The 15,110-nt window shown below is 35.5% G+C and overlaps 3 protein-coding genes across 3 annotated transcripts; 1 reads left to right on the top strand and 2 right to left on the bottom strand.

The window, feature by feature from the left end:
• Nucleotides 1-954: 954 nt before the first annotated feature.
• LOC111471441 (4-hydroxy-tetrahydrodipicolinate reductase 2, chloroplastic-like) lies at nt 955-4,595 on the bottom strand. Its single transcript, XM_023117169.1, has 8 exons — nt 4,346-4,595; nt 3,740-3,977; nt 2,912-3,045; nt 2,737-2,811; nt 2,216-2,317; nt 1,968-2,077; nt 1,767-1,854; nt 955-1,237 (listed from the first exon to the last, which is right to left on the bottom strand). The coding sequence occupies exons 1-8, from the start codon at nt 4,526-4,528 to the stop codon at nt 1,169-1,171; spliced, it is 999 nt and encodes a 332-aa protein (XP_022972937.1). The 5' UTR covers nt 4,529-4,595; the 3' UTR covers nt 955-1,168.
• Nucleotides 4,596-5,421: 826 nt separating this feature from the next.
• On the top strand, nt 5,422-7,638 carry LOC111471443 (NAC domain-containing protein 13-like). Its single transcript, XM_023117170.1, has 3 exons — nt 5,422-5,771; nt 6,445-6,722; nt 6,804-7,638. Exons 1-3 carry the CDS (start codon nt 5,588-5,590, stop codon nt 7,419-7,421), a joined length of 1,080 nt encoding a protein of 359 aa, XP_022972938.1. The 5' UTR covers nt 5,422-5,587; the 3' UTR covers nt 7,422-7,638.
• A 3,390-nt stretch (nt 7,639-11,028) lies between these two features.
• LOC111471440 (NAC domain-containing protein 17-like) lies at nt 11,029-14,161 on the bottom strand. Its single transcript, XM_023117168.1, has 5 exons — nt 13,831-14,161; nt 12,839-13,116; nt 12,443-12,742; nt 11,727-12,282; nt 11,029-11,636 (listed from the first exon to the last, which is right to left on the bottom strand). The coding sequence occupies exons 1-5, from the start codon at nt 14,012-14,014 to the stop codon at nt 11,269-11,271; spliced, it is 1,686 nt and encodes a 561-aa protein (XP_022972936.1). The 5' UTR covers nt 14,015-14,161; the 3' UTR covers nt 11,029-11,268.
• Nucleotides 14,162-15,110: the final 949 nt, after the last annotated feature.

The following is a 15,110-nucleotide window of genomic DNA, read 5'->3' as shown; positions in this document are numbered from 1 at the left end:
AAGGTATGTTTTTGTGTTTCAATTCACTCTGTCCTAAAAAAAAAGCATTTTCATGTTATGACTTAAATTGAACAACGGTTCAAAATGTGTTTAATAATATATTTATAAACCATAAAAAACAATTGTAATTATCAACTAAATATTACGTTATATTTGAATAATTATTAATTATTTTATGAACCTATTATAAGTTGTGTAACGTAATTTCAGAATATCCTAAAACTCACAACACATAATGTAATACATATTTAATTTTTCTAAAAATAAAATAAGCTCATAAACTATAACATCAAATGCTACCTTCACTAAGTAATTATGCATTTAAAACATGTAAATTAAAAAACTTACATAAAAACTGTTTTAAAATATTTCACTATTTATAACCCATAATTCAAAATAGTTTTGAAAACTTAAAAACAAAATTGAAAGACCATTAAAATTTTAAAATTTGCTAGGAAGAAGTGATTATATAGGATTCCAGTTATATAAGTTGCTGGGGATCGAATTTTGTGAATGAACTTGATTTAAATAAATTTTATCCTCAATTAGTAGCATTTAAAATACTAATCTAAACCCTAAACCCTATGATTCCAAACAAATAATTACAACAGAAACCAGCAGAGATAAAACCTAATAAAACAACCTTTCCTGCTCAGCTCAAAGTGGTAAGAAACAATGTCTATAGACCGGGGAGCTCAAACTCCTCAATGCTTTTCAACCAACATTGAGATTGAAATACGAACCACATTGAGTTTTCTTTGTACACTCTGTGAAGTCGAGCTCGGATTCTGTAACGGTTCAGGCTCACCACTAGCAGATATTGTCCTCTTTAGGCTTTCCCTTGAGAGGAACGCGTCTGCTAGGAAGAGGTTTCCACACCCTTATAAAGGGTGTTTCGTTCTCCTCCCCAACCGATGTGAGATCTTACAAATTCATTGTGATGACTAGTTCAGCAATATGAAAAGATTTAATGACTGAATTCCCGTAGGAGTAAACTACCTCATGAGGTTGTAGAAGCATAAGAGGTAACAAGGATAACAAGTTACAACTCTCATAGTGGTTAAATTATGAAATCCCTTTTTCCCCGTCGAAAAAGAAAATGCATACATCCCAAAACTGAAATACGATTATTGTAAACGACACCTTACGAGGTTTACTTGTCATCTCATCATCTCATGTTACCCTCCCGCAATACATCAATCATATTGTATATCCGCTTGTCTGTCTTTGACTGAATCTGCAGTAAACAACATTCAATTGTTCATTCATCCATTACAAAACTTGGACACTAACTTGATTAATAGATCCTGATCTTGAGAATGGAAGTAACAGAAAAAAGACTATTTCTTAGTTCAACCACGTGTGGAGGTGAGAGGTGAGAGGTGAGAGGTGGAGGATTGGAACCCTCTAACTTCTTGGTCAAAGAACAATAAGTAAACAAAACTAAAATTTTATTGTGATAGAAAAAAGAAAAGAAATTATACCATAATTAGTATTATAGCCTTTTGAGAAGCCCTATCTCTCTACCACAAACTAGCTCTCTAAATTATGCCCACCTCAAACTCCCCAACACTTTATTTATAACGTCAACACAAACCAACTTCTCAATAATTACTAATTCATCAATGCTAATATTTCTGACAATAATATTTCTTTATTTTCCTACTGATATTCTAACCATCTACTAGTCATTGCTAGTTCACTTATTTCTTCTATTCTAAAGTTATTTGAAAATAAGCAAGAAAATGATGGGATGGGAGCATTACCTTTTTGGCTAGGAAAAGAACAGCATCAACTGTGCCCTCGGCATAAATTGACCTACCACAAACATTATGCTGAAACTCAAAAGAAACTCTGCAAGGAAAACAAATAAGCCTTCACTCACTGACTCAATACATGGAAATGTAATTAAGAATATATAAACAGTTCCTTTGTTCATGAAAGGAGAGGGAGGGAGATGATATTACGTCTTGTCTGGTGATGTCAAGTGATACATATGGAATGCGTGGCCAGATAAATGCTCCTCTGGAACTCCCACCATTTCAATCTGTTGCTTGGGATCCCGGATCAATTTTATCTAAACACATCAAGATTGTTAGAAAAAGAATAGTCAACATGAGCAAATTAATCCAAATTATAATTGTCGTCTCTCCTATGTGATCTAATTACATATTTGAAAGTGAAATGAGTTAGAAAAAATGTTTCCTCTGCACACCTGATCCACATCAAAAGAGACACCTAATTTCTGGAAGCAAGAAATGACTGCCTTGGCAGTTCCAGATGCATCCACCTTGCTTGCTTGATGAGACTCCATCACCTAAAGTTTTTATCAAACAGTTTGTCTCAAAAAAGAAAATTTTCAACAATGATATACACCAGTAGATCATTTATGGGACGTAGTGAACCATTCAATGTTGAGTTGTTGGGATAAAAGACTTAAGAAATGAATGTAGAATAACAAGGCATTGACTGTTATAAGAATAATATAGAAAAGAAAAGAAAATTGAAGTTCACACAGAGTTCATTTGTTAAAGCAATCTCAATAACAAAGGTTAGTGCTCCCCCAATTTTAACGCTCGGTTTAGAAGGCATGGTGCATATAGTAACACAAACCTCCACTGACCACTATTATCTCTCTTTGCTTCTTCTTATTTTTTTTCTTCTTCTTCTCCTATTGTGGATTGATGTCAAAAAATGTACAAGAGTTGGACGACCAAGAAATGCAGAGACATTTACCTCCAACGAATATCCAGAGAAGGCCCCAGGAAACTGCTCCGACATTATTTCCATGGCAGCAAGGAAGGCAACAACCTATCTACCCCAAAACACAATCAGAAAATGAAAGAGAAGATCCCAAAATCTAGAGTGAATAAGGATCAACATCAACCAGAACGTAACAATATCAAATCACCTGTTTGCCCATTTGTGGGGAGATTACTGCATAAACCTCCGAGTCATCCACAGTTTTATACAACCGATCTCTATCTCCACCAGTTGTTCCCATCACAAAAGGAACTCCAACTTTACAGTAAAGCTCTGCATTATCTGCAACAAGATGGACAATAAAATGAAGCTCGAATATTTATCTCATGAGAAACCAAATTTTCACAGAGCAAATGGAATGAAGCTTGTCCCGAGGTAGTTTTATTGCAAGAGGCCAAGCTCCAGAAAACTACTTGAAACTTGATTAACTCAGTAAGAGGTGGCTACTCATTATCAATCTTAATTTCCATACCTATGCAATAAAACATGGCGCTTAGGTGGAAAATTTACTGTGATTCATTGGTCCTATGCCCTTTGGGAAGAAGAATAACAACAACACATGATGAAATAAACTCAATCATTGTGGAATTAGATTTAATTGGAATTTCTGTCTGATGGGAAATATTTATGGTCGAGCATGAGTGAGAACTCCATTCAATCTCTTCTTGGTCATTTTTTTGTTATGAATCTCTTAAAAAGTCTCTTCGAAAAAGTAAGGAAAATACTCTCTTCTCACTACTCCCTTACGTTTCCTTCCTGGTAGTTTCTGGGTTAGCAAAAAAACAGAAAAAAGAAAGAAAAATTTGTCGCCTCTGCTCATTCCTCCTCTAGTCATTCCAGTTCTTAAGCTTATTAATATCAATTGTGAGCAAAAATAGCGTGCTACATAAATTTTCACTTGTAGTATCCTAAAAAACTGTCAACCTTCACTGTTGAAATTGTAGACAGATTACTGTATATCGAACACTGTCATTACCATTTACAGCAGAAGGCACAGTGTAGTCCACCACAATCAAATTTGGATATTCATCAAAAACTGATGCGAGGACATCTGCCCTATTAGAAGGTCCATGAACCAAAATGTCCTTTCCAGATGCTTGTATAGTTAGTCCAGACTCCTCCAAGGAACCAAATGATACTGGTACAACATTGAGGCCAGCAGAGTCAGCAGCTTTGATAACAGCCTTTCCCATCTTTCCGGAGCATCCATTTACCTAAGCACCATGAGAGAATGAAGCACACAATCGAAGCCACATACGAGATTCCAATAACTTATAGTAAATCCAGGCAAGAACTAAGATTACGAGGGAAGTAAGTAAGCACTGATAATACAACTTTTTAATGAAATAACATCTGAAAAAGCACTAAAAAATGACGCAACATGCCTCCATGATACTTAAGAAAGCTAATTTCAGCACTACGACGGTAAGAGGTCTTATGAAATAAAGCAGAGTTAATATCAGAGAATCATTGTCAAGTATTTAGGTCATTTATGAATCAAAATTCATAGGGAACATATTAAATTCATAATCCTGAAGGATATCCAAAAATAACCTAGGACGTATGGTGAAACGCCAAATACCATAATGGAGAGGTCCAAATTCTGAGAGGAAGAGGCACCGGTTTGAAGTTGTTGAAGCGGCGATGTTGCTGACATTGACGACATGGATCTCACACAGAAAAACCTGGGCGTCCGATAAACTACCCCAGCGGAGGAGAACGCCGGGCGGAATGAATTTGGGGATACACTGAGAGAAGGAACCATTATCGACGGCGGAGGCTGACTGAGAGAGGTATAAGGTGAAGCGGCTGGTCAATTTGGCTAAATGGCATCCTATTTTTTCTTTTTTTAATTAGGGTAAAATGCCCCTTTCGAACCAAAAAAAATGAAAATACGTTAATGACAATTTTACCCTCGTATATAAATAAAAAAATGACCAATTTTTACCGAACCTGTCACGGCAACAAAATGTCCCTTTCATGACAATTTACCTCTATTTTTTAAACAAAGATCAATTTTTACATTTAAACTTGTCATTCAGAGTTAAAATTAAACGTCTTCGGGTCGGGAACCCTTCCCCGTCTCCTCTTCTATTTTCATCTTCACTCGAAATTTCTATTTTATTGTCGTTTCCCGCCTCATTCGTCTAACAAACAGAAATTTCTTATGAATCTAGATGTACATGACATTCTACAAGAATTTTCAAAGCTTCAACAATATTTCATTTGAGAAGGTGAAAATAAATGATTTTCCAAATTAGGAGAGGAAAAAGGTTGATGAAAGAAAATGTGGTTAGTCTGGATCGAAAACGGCTCAAACCTTTAAAAAAACAAAAGAAAACTTGAAAACGTTGTATGTCGGTAAAAAAACAATTTATCTACCCTACATGTTACAACTTTCTTTTATTTTCTGGGTCCCATCTACTTCATCCGAAGACTCAACACTTTCCCATTTATCATATTTCTCTCGTCTTTTAAACTCAAACCATAAACTATGTTATTGAAGCATTCAAATTAAACTCAAACCAACCTATAACATTATTAAAAGTATGAGAGGTTATTAATGGTTTGTATTTAGTATTTTTTTTTTTTAATCAGACTTTAATAATTATTTTTAAAGTTCAGATTATTATTATAAATCACGGCTCTCGCCCACCAGCGGCCCCAGTGGAGAAAATGACATCCATACTTCCACACTACGCTTTCCTCTCGTCCAACCTCCCTCCTTCATTGCATCATCATTCTTCTTCTTCTTCTTCTTCTTCTTCTTCGCTAATCCCAGTGTCTCATTCTTCCATCATTCAATATCCTTTCCCGATCATCGATGCAGGTCTTCCGCCAGACCTCTGCCCACGATGTCAATCCCTGGCCGCCTGGCGTCCGCTTTCACCCAACTGATGAGGAGATCGTAATGCGATTTTTGAAGCCCAAGATATGTGACCCAAAAACTCAGTCCGACTATGTCACCGATATCGATTTCTATAAGTCGGAGCCCAAGGAGTTACCTGGTATCTCTCTTTTTCCCTTTCCGATTCTATTTTAGGGTTAGGTTTTCAGTTCGGTTTGTTTTGAAGCTAATTCTTTTCTGAAGATCAGCTTCAACTTTGGGTGTTCTGTTTGTGTTATCCGATTCATTGTTTTTGTGGCTCCGACCCTAGTTTCTACTTGGTTGAGTCATCGATGTTGATTTCGGATTAGTTCATTTGGGGTAATTTTCTTGCATTGCTGGTGCTTCTTTGCGAATTCAATTGGTTAATCTATGGTTTCCTGCATGTCTCAGTTTCTGATCCTTCAATCTTTGCACACGCTGATTTAATCTCTGATTACTAGTTTTCATTTTTCCGCTTTACCCTTGGACCCGAAAGTGCCGTGGTTCTTTCTTATTTGTTTTAGTCTTCTTCTTATGTGACTTCTTGATTACATGTAACCTCTTGCTTGATTTGTTCGTAGTTCTCCATTTTTGTTAAGAGTATTGATGGAAAGCTTTTGTTGGGAGTGTAAATATTTCTGATTTCTGATTTCCGTTAATTACAACCAATAATTTGTTGGGTTATGCTTATGGTTTGAGCTTGGTTTTAATTACAAGCAACTATGTTGCTATGTCATTCTGTATTGTTTATTCCTGCGTGAAGCTAAATGCTTATTTTGGCATATAGGTTCTAATAATTGAATGCAATACAGGGCTTTCTAAGCTAAAAACTGGTGATAGATTATGGTATTTCTTCAGTCCAATAGTTCTGAAGTTCGGAAATAGGGCAAAATCAGTGAGGACAACCGGACATGGTTTTTGGAAAGCTACTGGTAAGAAAGTGTTCGTTAAAAGTAATGGTCGCACTGTAGGACTGAGGAGGACATTTGTTTTCTATAAACGTCATGCCTCTATCCGTGAGCGTACTGACTGGGTAATGCACGAATACACCTTAGAGGAGGAGGAGCTGAAGAGATGCCCAAATGTTCAGGTAAACATGTTCTTGAACTTGTCCCTTTTTCCTTTTATAAGGTTGTTAGTGATTGCCAAGGTCTTGTGTTCTTTATTTCAGGTCTGTTATGCTGTTTGTAAGGTCAGGGAAAAGAGTGGACCTGGTCCGAAAAATGGTGAGCAGTATGGAGCACCAGTCAATGATGACTCAGTTGATCAAGAGGTGTTGGTTGAGGAACCTGAGATGGATAATGTTGTTCCTGGTTCACAATGTCATAGCCTTCCAAGGTCCATTGAAACGTTTGATTCCGAGCAGCAGCCGAGTAAGGCACCAGAAAGCCTCAACCTTACTGAGTCAGATATGTCTCAATTGCCACCATCCCAGACACCCAACGCCGAATTCGCCTTCAACTTTTCCGAACTAGATAGTAGTTCATGGGATGGCGATTTTATGGAAATCGCGGATATGCTTCCTGAAGCTTGTTTAAACACTGAAAACCCATCTGGATCTGGGAACTTGTGGAATGAAGCCTTGAACAATTTGATGGATGAGCTCGATCGAAGGCATGATGTGGAGATGGTTTATAAAGAATTGGGTATGTTTCTAGATGATTTAGGGCCTTCTGAGGATGATGGAACTGTTCCAATGGCAGAGCAGAATGAAAATGTGAATCATGCAGCAAACACCATGGATGTTCCGTTACAATCCATAATGAAATCCTCTTCTCAAGGAAAATGATACTTTTTTTTCTTTTTTTCTTTTTTCATTCTTGATCTTAAAGAAATAGAGAAATTGATGTGTGTATAAATGGATGGAATTATATCCATGAAATTAGAAGTAATTTGTAGCATAAATTTTGCTGGTTTGAGAGTTTTTGTAGTTGGGTCGATTCTGGTTGAAGTTTGATCCATCATGGCAAGCTTCAATACTTTTTTTGAAGGAGAGGTTTATATTATTTATATTATTTTAAAATTCGAACCCCCACAGGACCTATGACTATATGCATATATGTATATTCTTTTTAATTTAAAGAAAAGCAGGTTCAGAGTTCGCTTCAAAATCAAACTCAACGAGCAGCATCAAATGAACATCGTAGGCAAAAAAATGCTTAGGGTAACGTGGTAATGTAGAGCCAAGTGCACCGTAAAACCATAAGTAAACTCCGAGGGTGCTTACATTAACAGTGTTTAGGAGCTTCAAAATCATGACTACTACACGTAGATCTCTTAAGAGTATTTTTATACTCATTCTTGTATTTTTATGCTCATAGGCGAGACTGCTACAGAGTTATGTGGCAGTGGAGGGGAACCTTAGATCCGTGTCACATATTTTTTTTTTTTTATTTGTAGTTTTGGAATCCTAATTATGTTGTAAAATAGTTTGCATTTATAACTCTCGAATATTGTTGTAAAAGTTTGATTTCAATTTTTATTATTTGCTTGAAATTGTTTCGCTTCATCACCCATTTTAAATAAATGAAAATTTTTATCACCATTTTAATCATAGAGTCTATATATCAGTCCGTGATTCAAAGTCTCGAAAAATGGGTCATTACAATTTAAGTGTAAATACACAAGGGAATGGAATACAAAATAAGATTGGGAAAAATTGACACAAACTAGATGGAGGTTCTAGATCCTAGATTTGGCTCTCTATGACACCTACTCCAAATCCTCTTTCATCCTCGATAGATGTCTAGTGGTTATTTGAAAAATATGTAGAAACTAGAAAGTATAAAACTAAATAAATAGTCTACTTGTATGCTCTTAATTGTGTCTATGATGGATGATAGGGTATTATACTCTAAAACATGACCAAAGACGGAACATGATTTCTATTGCGAGTACATTGGTCCCAAGTCATGGGTTCTTAAGTTTATGAGGGTTGGTTAATTTGGTGCCTAGCCCTAGCTTATGCAGTTGTATGATCATCGGTCTTTGGGCGAAATTAAGTAGTGATTGGGCTGCCCACTTCCACTCCATACACAATATATAGGGTTACTCCTGATCTTAAAACATTGCCCCTAAAAGACCTATAACTTATGATTCTCGAGAAAACGTTCAAATTAGGTCCTTAACTCATGATTTATCATTGACCCATTGCGGTTCGGTATGAGATGCTACACTTCGAGCTTTTGGAGGATTTATTCTTGCATCCTTGTCCCCTAATCTTGCCACCATAACTTAAAAAACTTCAAGGCATACTTGGTCGCATTGGTGCGTCTCTCGAGCTAGGCCATAGAGATGAGGTGAATTCCTAGACCGTCTACAAAACCTAAAACTTGGGTGCTCCAATATCAATCTATCACAATCTGCTTTCCAAATTTGCCCAGAGCATGAATCACGACTTAAATGGGGGCAAAAAAAGACGGACAATTTTTTTTTTTTATATTAAAAGGGAAGGAATTTAATTCTAAAGTATAAATAAATTATATTTGTAACATCTAAAACAAAATTTAAGTTCAAATTTGAAAAGATAAGAGTTACAAAATGACACACAAAACATGTTGGAGATTTTGGTTCTTTAGGCACGGTGCATGACTACCGTACCTATGATTTGGAGTTAGCAGTAGTATTCACTCTCAAAATATGGTGGCACTACTTATATGGGGAGAAGATACAAGTACAAACCGACCATAAGAATCTTAAGTATATCTATTTATACAAAAAGATATGAACATGGGACAAGCATGGGTTAGAATGAGGGAAGAATTATGATTTAGGAATCTTTTACCATCTAGGTAAAACCACGTAGTGACTAATGTAATAAGCAGGAAGATAACTCACTCTTCTGCATTAATTACAAATTAAAAGAAGCTACCAGAGGAGATGCAGGAAGCCAAAATGGAGATTATTGTCAAGGGCACATGACACGATTGATGTAGTTAACTATCCAACCGAACTTGAGGGCTCGTATTATAAATACTCGAGGAACCAACCCATACATCAACTACCTGCAGTAACTAGAGGCGAACCCTCCAAAAGGGTTCTCAATTTCATCAAGGAGTGGATTTTGCTATAGCAAGGCTAACTGATATGAATCACGACCTAGGAATTTCCATACTTGAAGGTTCAATTACAAGGACGAGAACCAATAAGTTACCACAAGCTTTGGTCACTTATATTCAAGCTATGTTAAGCTCGTCAAAGAAAATTCTAGAACGTGTTGGAATTCTTTCCTACATGTTGTGCAAAATTGAACTTCAAGATAGAGATGCATTAAATGTATTTTAATTTGCATTTAATGAACTCATAGTTGTATTTATGAAACTTAGTCCAAGGATTGTTACTAGGTAGCACAATACGTATGTCCAAGGCTTCTTCCGTTCCAAGTGGCGTAGTCTGAAACTTGCATCCAAGGTTTCTTATGTTCCAAACGATTTAGTTTGAGTCATGAACACGTTGTTTCGTGGGAGGCTTAGGGGATTCTTGAGTTTATGAGTTTGAGAACCTTGGTTCTTTATTCTTGAGTAGTACCTACGTTTTTCTTGTCTTAATGGATAAAGGGTCTGTGTTGGTTTTTCCTTGGTTATTGTCCTTAGAGCTCTTAGTTTATGGGGTTTTTAAGTTCTTATTCGTGAGACATAAGTGGTAACATACTTTCTTAAGCCTTACTCAAATCTCATAAATTATGAACTATCATAGTAGTATGCATAAGTCATTCAAAGTATCATGAAGTCATGACATGTCCTTTGAAAGTTCCAGAAGAATCTTGAATCTTGGTTAGGGTTCATTAGCAATACCTTTGTCATTTCCCACAAAGTCATGGCGAAAAATGAAAACATATTCTAAAACCTTTGAGATCTTGCATAGTTTTTCAGGGCCTCTTATTCTAAGGTCAAACTTGTTGAAATCTTGATTAAACCTTTATGTCCTATTACGTACATATTTCTTATATCTTTGAGTCATTTTGAGGGCGTTTGAACCTTGAAATATCTTAAAAGAACATTCTTGAGCATAATGAAATAAGGTCTATTATTAAATTTCATGGTATTTGGAGGTCATTTGAATTTTGAATAGATGGTAAAAGATTATAGAAACATTTTAGTCATTTAACATCGTTTTTTGATTTAGCCACTCATCCTCAAATGAACGAACAAACAAATTCATATATACACCCTCCGTTCAAGAACTTAAAGTTCTTAGTGTTTTTCTCCCATATTCCCTTTTAACTCATAAAACTTAACTCATATATATATCATTTATTATATGAAAATTTAAATTAAATATTCGATTAGGCATCTCTAACAGCTCAACAAGATATATCCTTTCTTCATTTGATTTCATATTCCTAGATTCAGTTCAAAATTAGCAATGGACCATTTTACAACAAACAAACATACAGATGAATGAATAAAAAAACAACTTTGACATTACATTAAAACGAGTACTTAAATGTGGTTGCTTACCTATACATACAAATCTACGCCACATTATACATAAACAAATACCAAACTTCCTCCCTCCATTGTTTCAAAATTGCAATATTTCCCCATATTTCAGCTTTTTCCATTTTCTCCTTCTTTTTTTTTTTTTAATATATATTTCACAAAGTTAAGAGTAAAAAAAAAAAGTCATCTCCAGATTCATAAGGAGATGCATCTGTGCCATAGTCTAACAGCTCCTATAAATACCCATAAGATGGCACATAATGCTCCAAGAACAGAGAACACAAAGAACCCACCCTTTTTGCTCCTGCTTGCTGTTCTCCTACTACTACTCACAATAATAGAAGAGGAATCAATTGCAGAAACCATCGTGCTATTCGTACTTACTCTCTTCCTACCAAAGCTTGATATTCGATCAAATGATCGGTTAACTAGTCCATTCTCCGCAGCTGATGCGGGTGTAGATGGTATAGATTCAACAAAGGCCCAGAGAGCGGATGAAACGCGACTAGCAGAACTCACGTCCTTCCCGACTTCATTTTGGTTTGAAGGGTCACACAACACACCTATACATATATTGCCATAAACTACAATATTAGTAGCTAACTCATGTCATATGTATTATTGTACATGAGTAGAGGATTTCCCCTATATACCTGAAGTTTGTGACAACTCTGATAAAGCAAAGCCATCTTGTAAGGCCAGATCAGGAATCAGCATTTGATTGTCGATCTGGTTTGCACTTGCACAATTTGGATTGGATTGGAACTGAACATCCAATGGGTTTGCCAAGATATCCACGTTTTCATTCTGGGATAAATTAGGAATTGTTCCATACTCCAAAGGCCCCATATCATTAAGAAACATGGCTGCATCATGAAACTGATCGAGGTTGCACAATCCATTCAACTCTTCAAACTGCAAGTTCCCAGTTCCAGATCGTTTCTCAGTGGATAGATTAAATTCCGGACCACCAAGATCATCTATTTCCAGAAAATCATCCTCAAATAGAAAACTAGTTAGTTCAGAAAGGTTGGGGGAAGATTTGGCCTCAGGTGTCTGGAATGGTCGATCTGACTTGGTGAGGTCAATGCTTTCAGGCACATTACTCGGCTGCTGCTCGGAACTCGACAATTCAACTGACCTAGGAAGGTTATGTTCTTGCAAACATAGATCAACAACAGGACTCCCAGATTCTTCTTGCCTACCATCCTACACAGAAACAAAAAAGAAGCTAGAAGTTAATCATGAAATTCCTCTGGGGTCTATCATAGAAAAATATTCTCCTTAATAACCGCATTCAACATTTATTAACAAATCAATTGTAATTCCAACAATCTTGGATAGAAAGATAGCCTTTAAATAAACTGACCTGGTGTAAGGAGTTGGCACAAGGATCAGCTTCTGGAAACTCAAGTAAAGCCTCATTGGAAAGTTGTATCATGAATATATCAAGATCATCCAATGAAAAATGGGTCATGTGGCGATTCTCGCTCTCAGTGACAGTAGTATCCGTGTTGGGTTTCTCGGCAGGTTTCTCTTTGTCATCAAAATTAAAATCACAGAATTCATCATCAACCCAGTCTTCTTCTTTAAATGGTGCTCCGTACTGCTCACCATTTTTCGGACCAGGCCCACTCTTCTTGAAGACCTTATAAACAGCATAATAGTTCTGAAATAAAGAATAGCAAAACTCAGCAAAATACAAGGAAAGACTAACAGCATGGACGAAAAAGGAAAAATGGATGAAATTGGATAATGTGTTTACCTTCACATTTATGCATCTGCCCAGCTCTTCCTCAGTCATGGTGTATTCATGCATTACCCAGTCAGTACGCTCACCGCTAGGGGCACGACCTCTATAGAAAATCAACGTCTTCTTAACTCCAACGTTGCGAGAATTACATGTCACAGTACGATCCTTCCCAGTAGTTTTCCAATACCCATGCCTGGTTGCCCTATTTGATCTAGCCCCATGTGGGTACTTTCTATCTCTTGGACTGAAAAAAAACCATTGTCTATCACCTGTTTTTAGCTTATAAAGCCCTGCATTGCGTTCAAGTATTAGAACCTACAGAGGAAATAAGCATTCATCTACTGCTAAAATAAACAATCATAAAAACTTGTACCAAATTAAAAACCATAACCACAAACCAAACAATTATTACTTGTAACTAACAAGTTCAGAAATGAGAAACCAGATATGAGTACCATCTAAGAATGTTTGCATAATCCACCCCACCTATAAATTACAAGGATATGAAAATAGTAATAAATGGAAAGATACTATAGTAATATGGAAAATATTAGATATTTGAGTTATAATAAAATATCAAATATATGGAAAACTATAATTTATTATTAAATATCCTTAACACCATCCCAACAAAAAAAAAAAAAAAATGAGAAGATTAAAACAAATAAGAACCATATGACGTTTAGCTCCAAGGTAAAAAAAATGAAAAAACAAACTAGAAATCAGAGATGAAATCACCATGTGCAAAAGGATTACAGAATCAGAAACTGGCGTCAGCAAATAAACCCTAGATCAACTAATCAAACTAACTTCGCAAGGATGCACTAGCAAATTATAATCGATCACTGAGCCAAGTAGAAATTAGGGTGAAAACCACAAACACAATGAAATACAAGTTCCTCCGAATAGAACACCCAAATTGACGAGGTAGGTGATCTTCAGAAGAAACGGAATCGGAAACATAATCCTAAATGGAATTGGAAAAAAGGATAAAAAGCAGATACCAGGCAGTTCCTCGGGTTCCCACTTGTAGACGTCGATATCGCCGACAATATCGAGCCTGATTCTTCGGCCACAGATCTTCCTCTTGAGGTAGTACAGTATAATCTCTTCATCAGTTGGATGGAAGCGGAAGCCCGGGGGGAAGGCCTTATCTTCGCCGGCAGAACTCCGGCAGAAGAGCTCCATGGCGATGAGAAGGAAGATTGAAGGATGGAAGAGAGTGAGTTGGTTGCAGGGGGATTTGGTGAAGAAAGGGGAAGAGTGAAGGGGAAGGAATCAGAGTCTAGGGATGTGTGATTGTGAACAAAGCGGACGCGATGTTTGCTTGTCATTCAAGATTTAAAAAAACCTTTCGTAAGATTCCATTCGCAAAATTAATGCAAAGTCATTTTAAATATTTCCTAAATTAATTAAAATAACTTCAATTTTATAATTTATCTAAAAAGAACTTTTTTAAAAAAAAAATAATAATACTTTTAAACTAAAAAAAAAAATCTTCAATATTTTAGTTTAAAAAGATTTTTGAACCTCTATGAAAATATCTTTAAATTCTAAAATATTTTATTAATACTTTTAAATTTAAAAAAAAAAAGAGTAAAATAAAAACCTTTTACCATTAATACTATATTTAAAAAAAAAAAATATTCATTAAATATTACTACCTTTTACCCTTTATAAAATAAAGGTTAGTAATTTTTTTTTTATCAATGTATAGACGAAAATCGTATATCAACGGTTCATAAATTATCTCTAAAGTAAAATGTTACCCTTAGAAAGTTTTTAGGATATATATTTTTTAAAGTAATAGCATTAATTTTTTTATACATTTTGGAAGTTTGGTATTTAAAAATTTTTTTTTTTAATAAGTTTAAGAGTATTTATTAACTATTTTTCATCCCAAACTCATTTTTTAAAAAAAATGTTGAGATTAAAAAGAAAAATGCTGAAAGACGATATTGAACTTTTTTTCGGAATCCTTGGACATTAAAAAAAAGTTTGGATTTTGGACGTTCGTGGAGGTAGATCTTATTTCTTCAAAAAACTTGGTTTTCGGAATCCTTTTCCGACGGTGTAGGTTTGTCTTTAGTCGGTGGTCACCTTTGCGGCAATGGTTGAATGTTCCATGGTTCGTGACCTCTAAGAATTTTTTTTTTTTTTAATTTCAACGTTATGTTTTAAAACACGTAAGTTCTACAATGTTTTCTATCAGTTTGAAATCCTTTAAAAGTTTTAAATTTTCCGCTATTTATGATAAGCTTTTAAGAGTTATATTCCACATATA

This window comes from Cucurbita maxima, unplaced genomic scaffold (genome assembly GCF_002738345.1).
Source record: "Cucurbita maxima cultivar Rimu unplaced genomic scaffold, Cmax_1.0 Cma_Scf00052, whole genome shotgun sequence".
In the NCBI taxonomy this organism is placed as follows: domain Eukaryota; kingdom Viridiplantae; phylum Streptophyta; class Magnoliopsida; order Cucurbitales; family Cucurbitaceae; genus Cucurbita; species Cucurbita maxima.
Note: the sequence above shows the minus strand (reverse complement) of the source record. Positions and strands in the feature narration are given on the sequence as shown.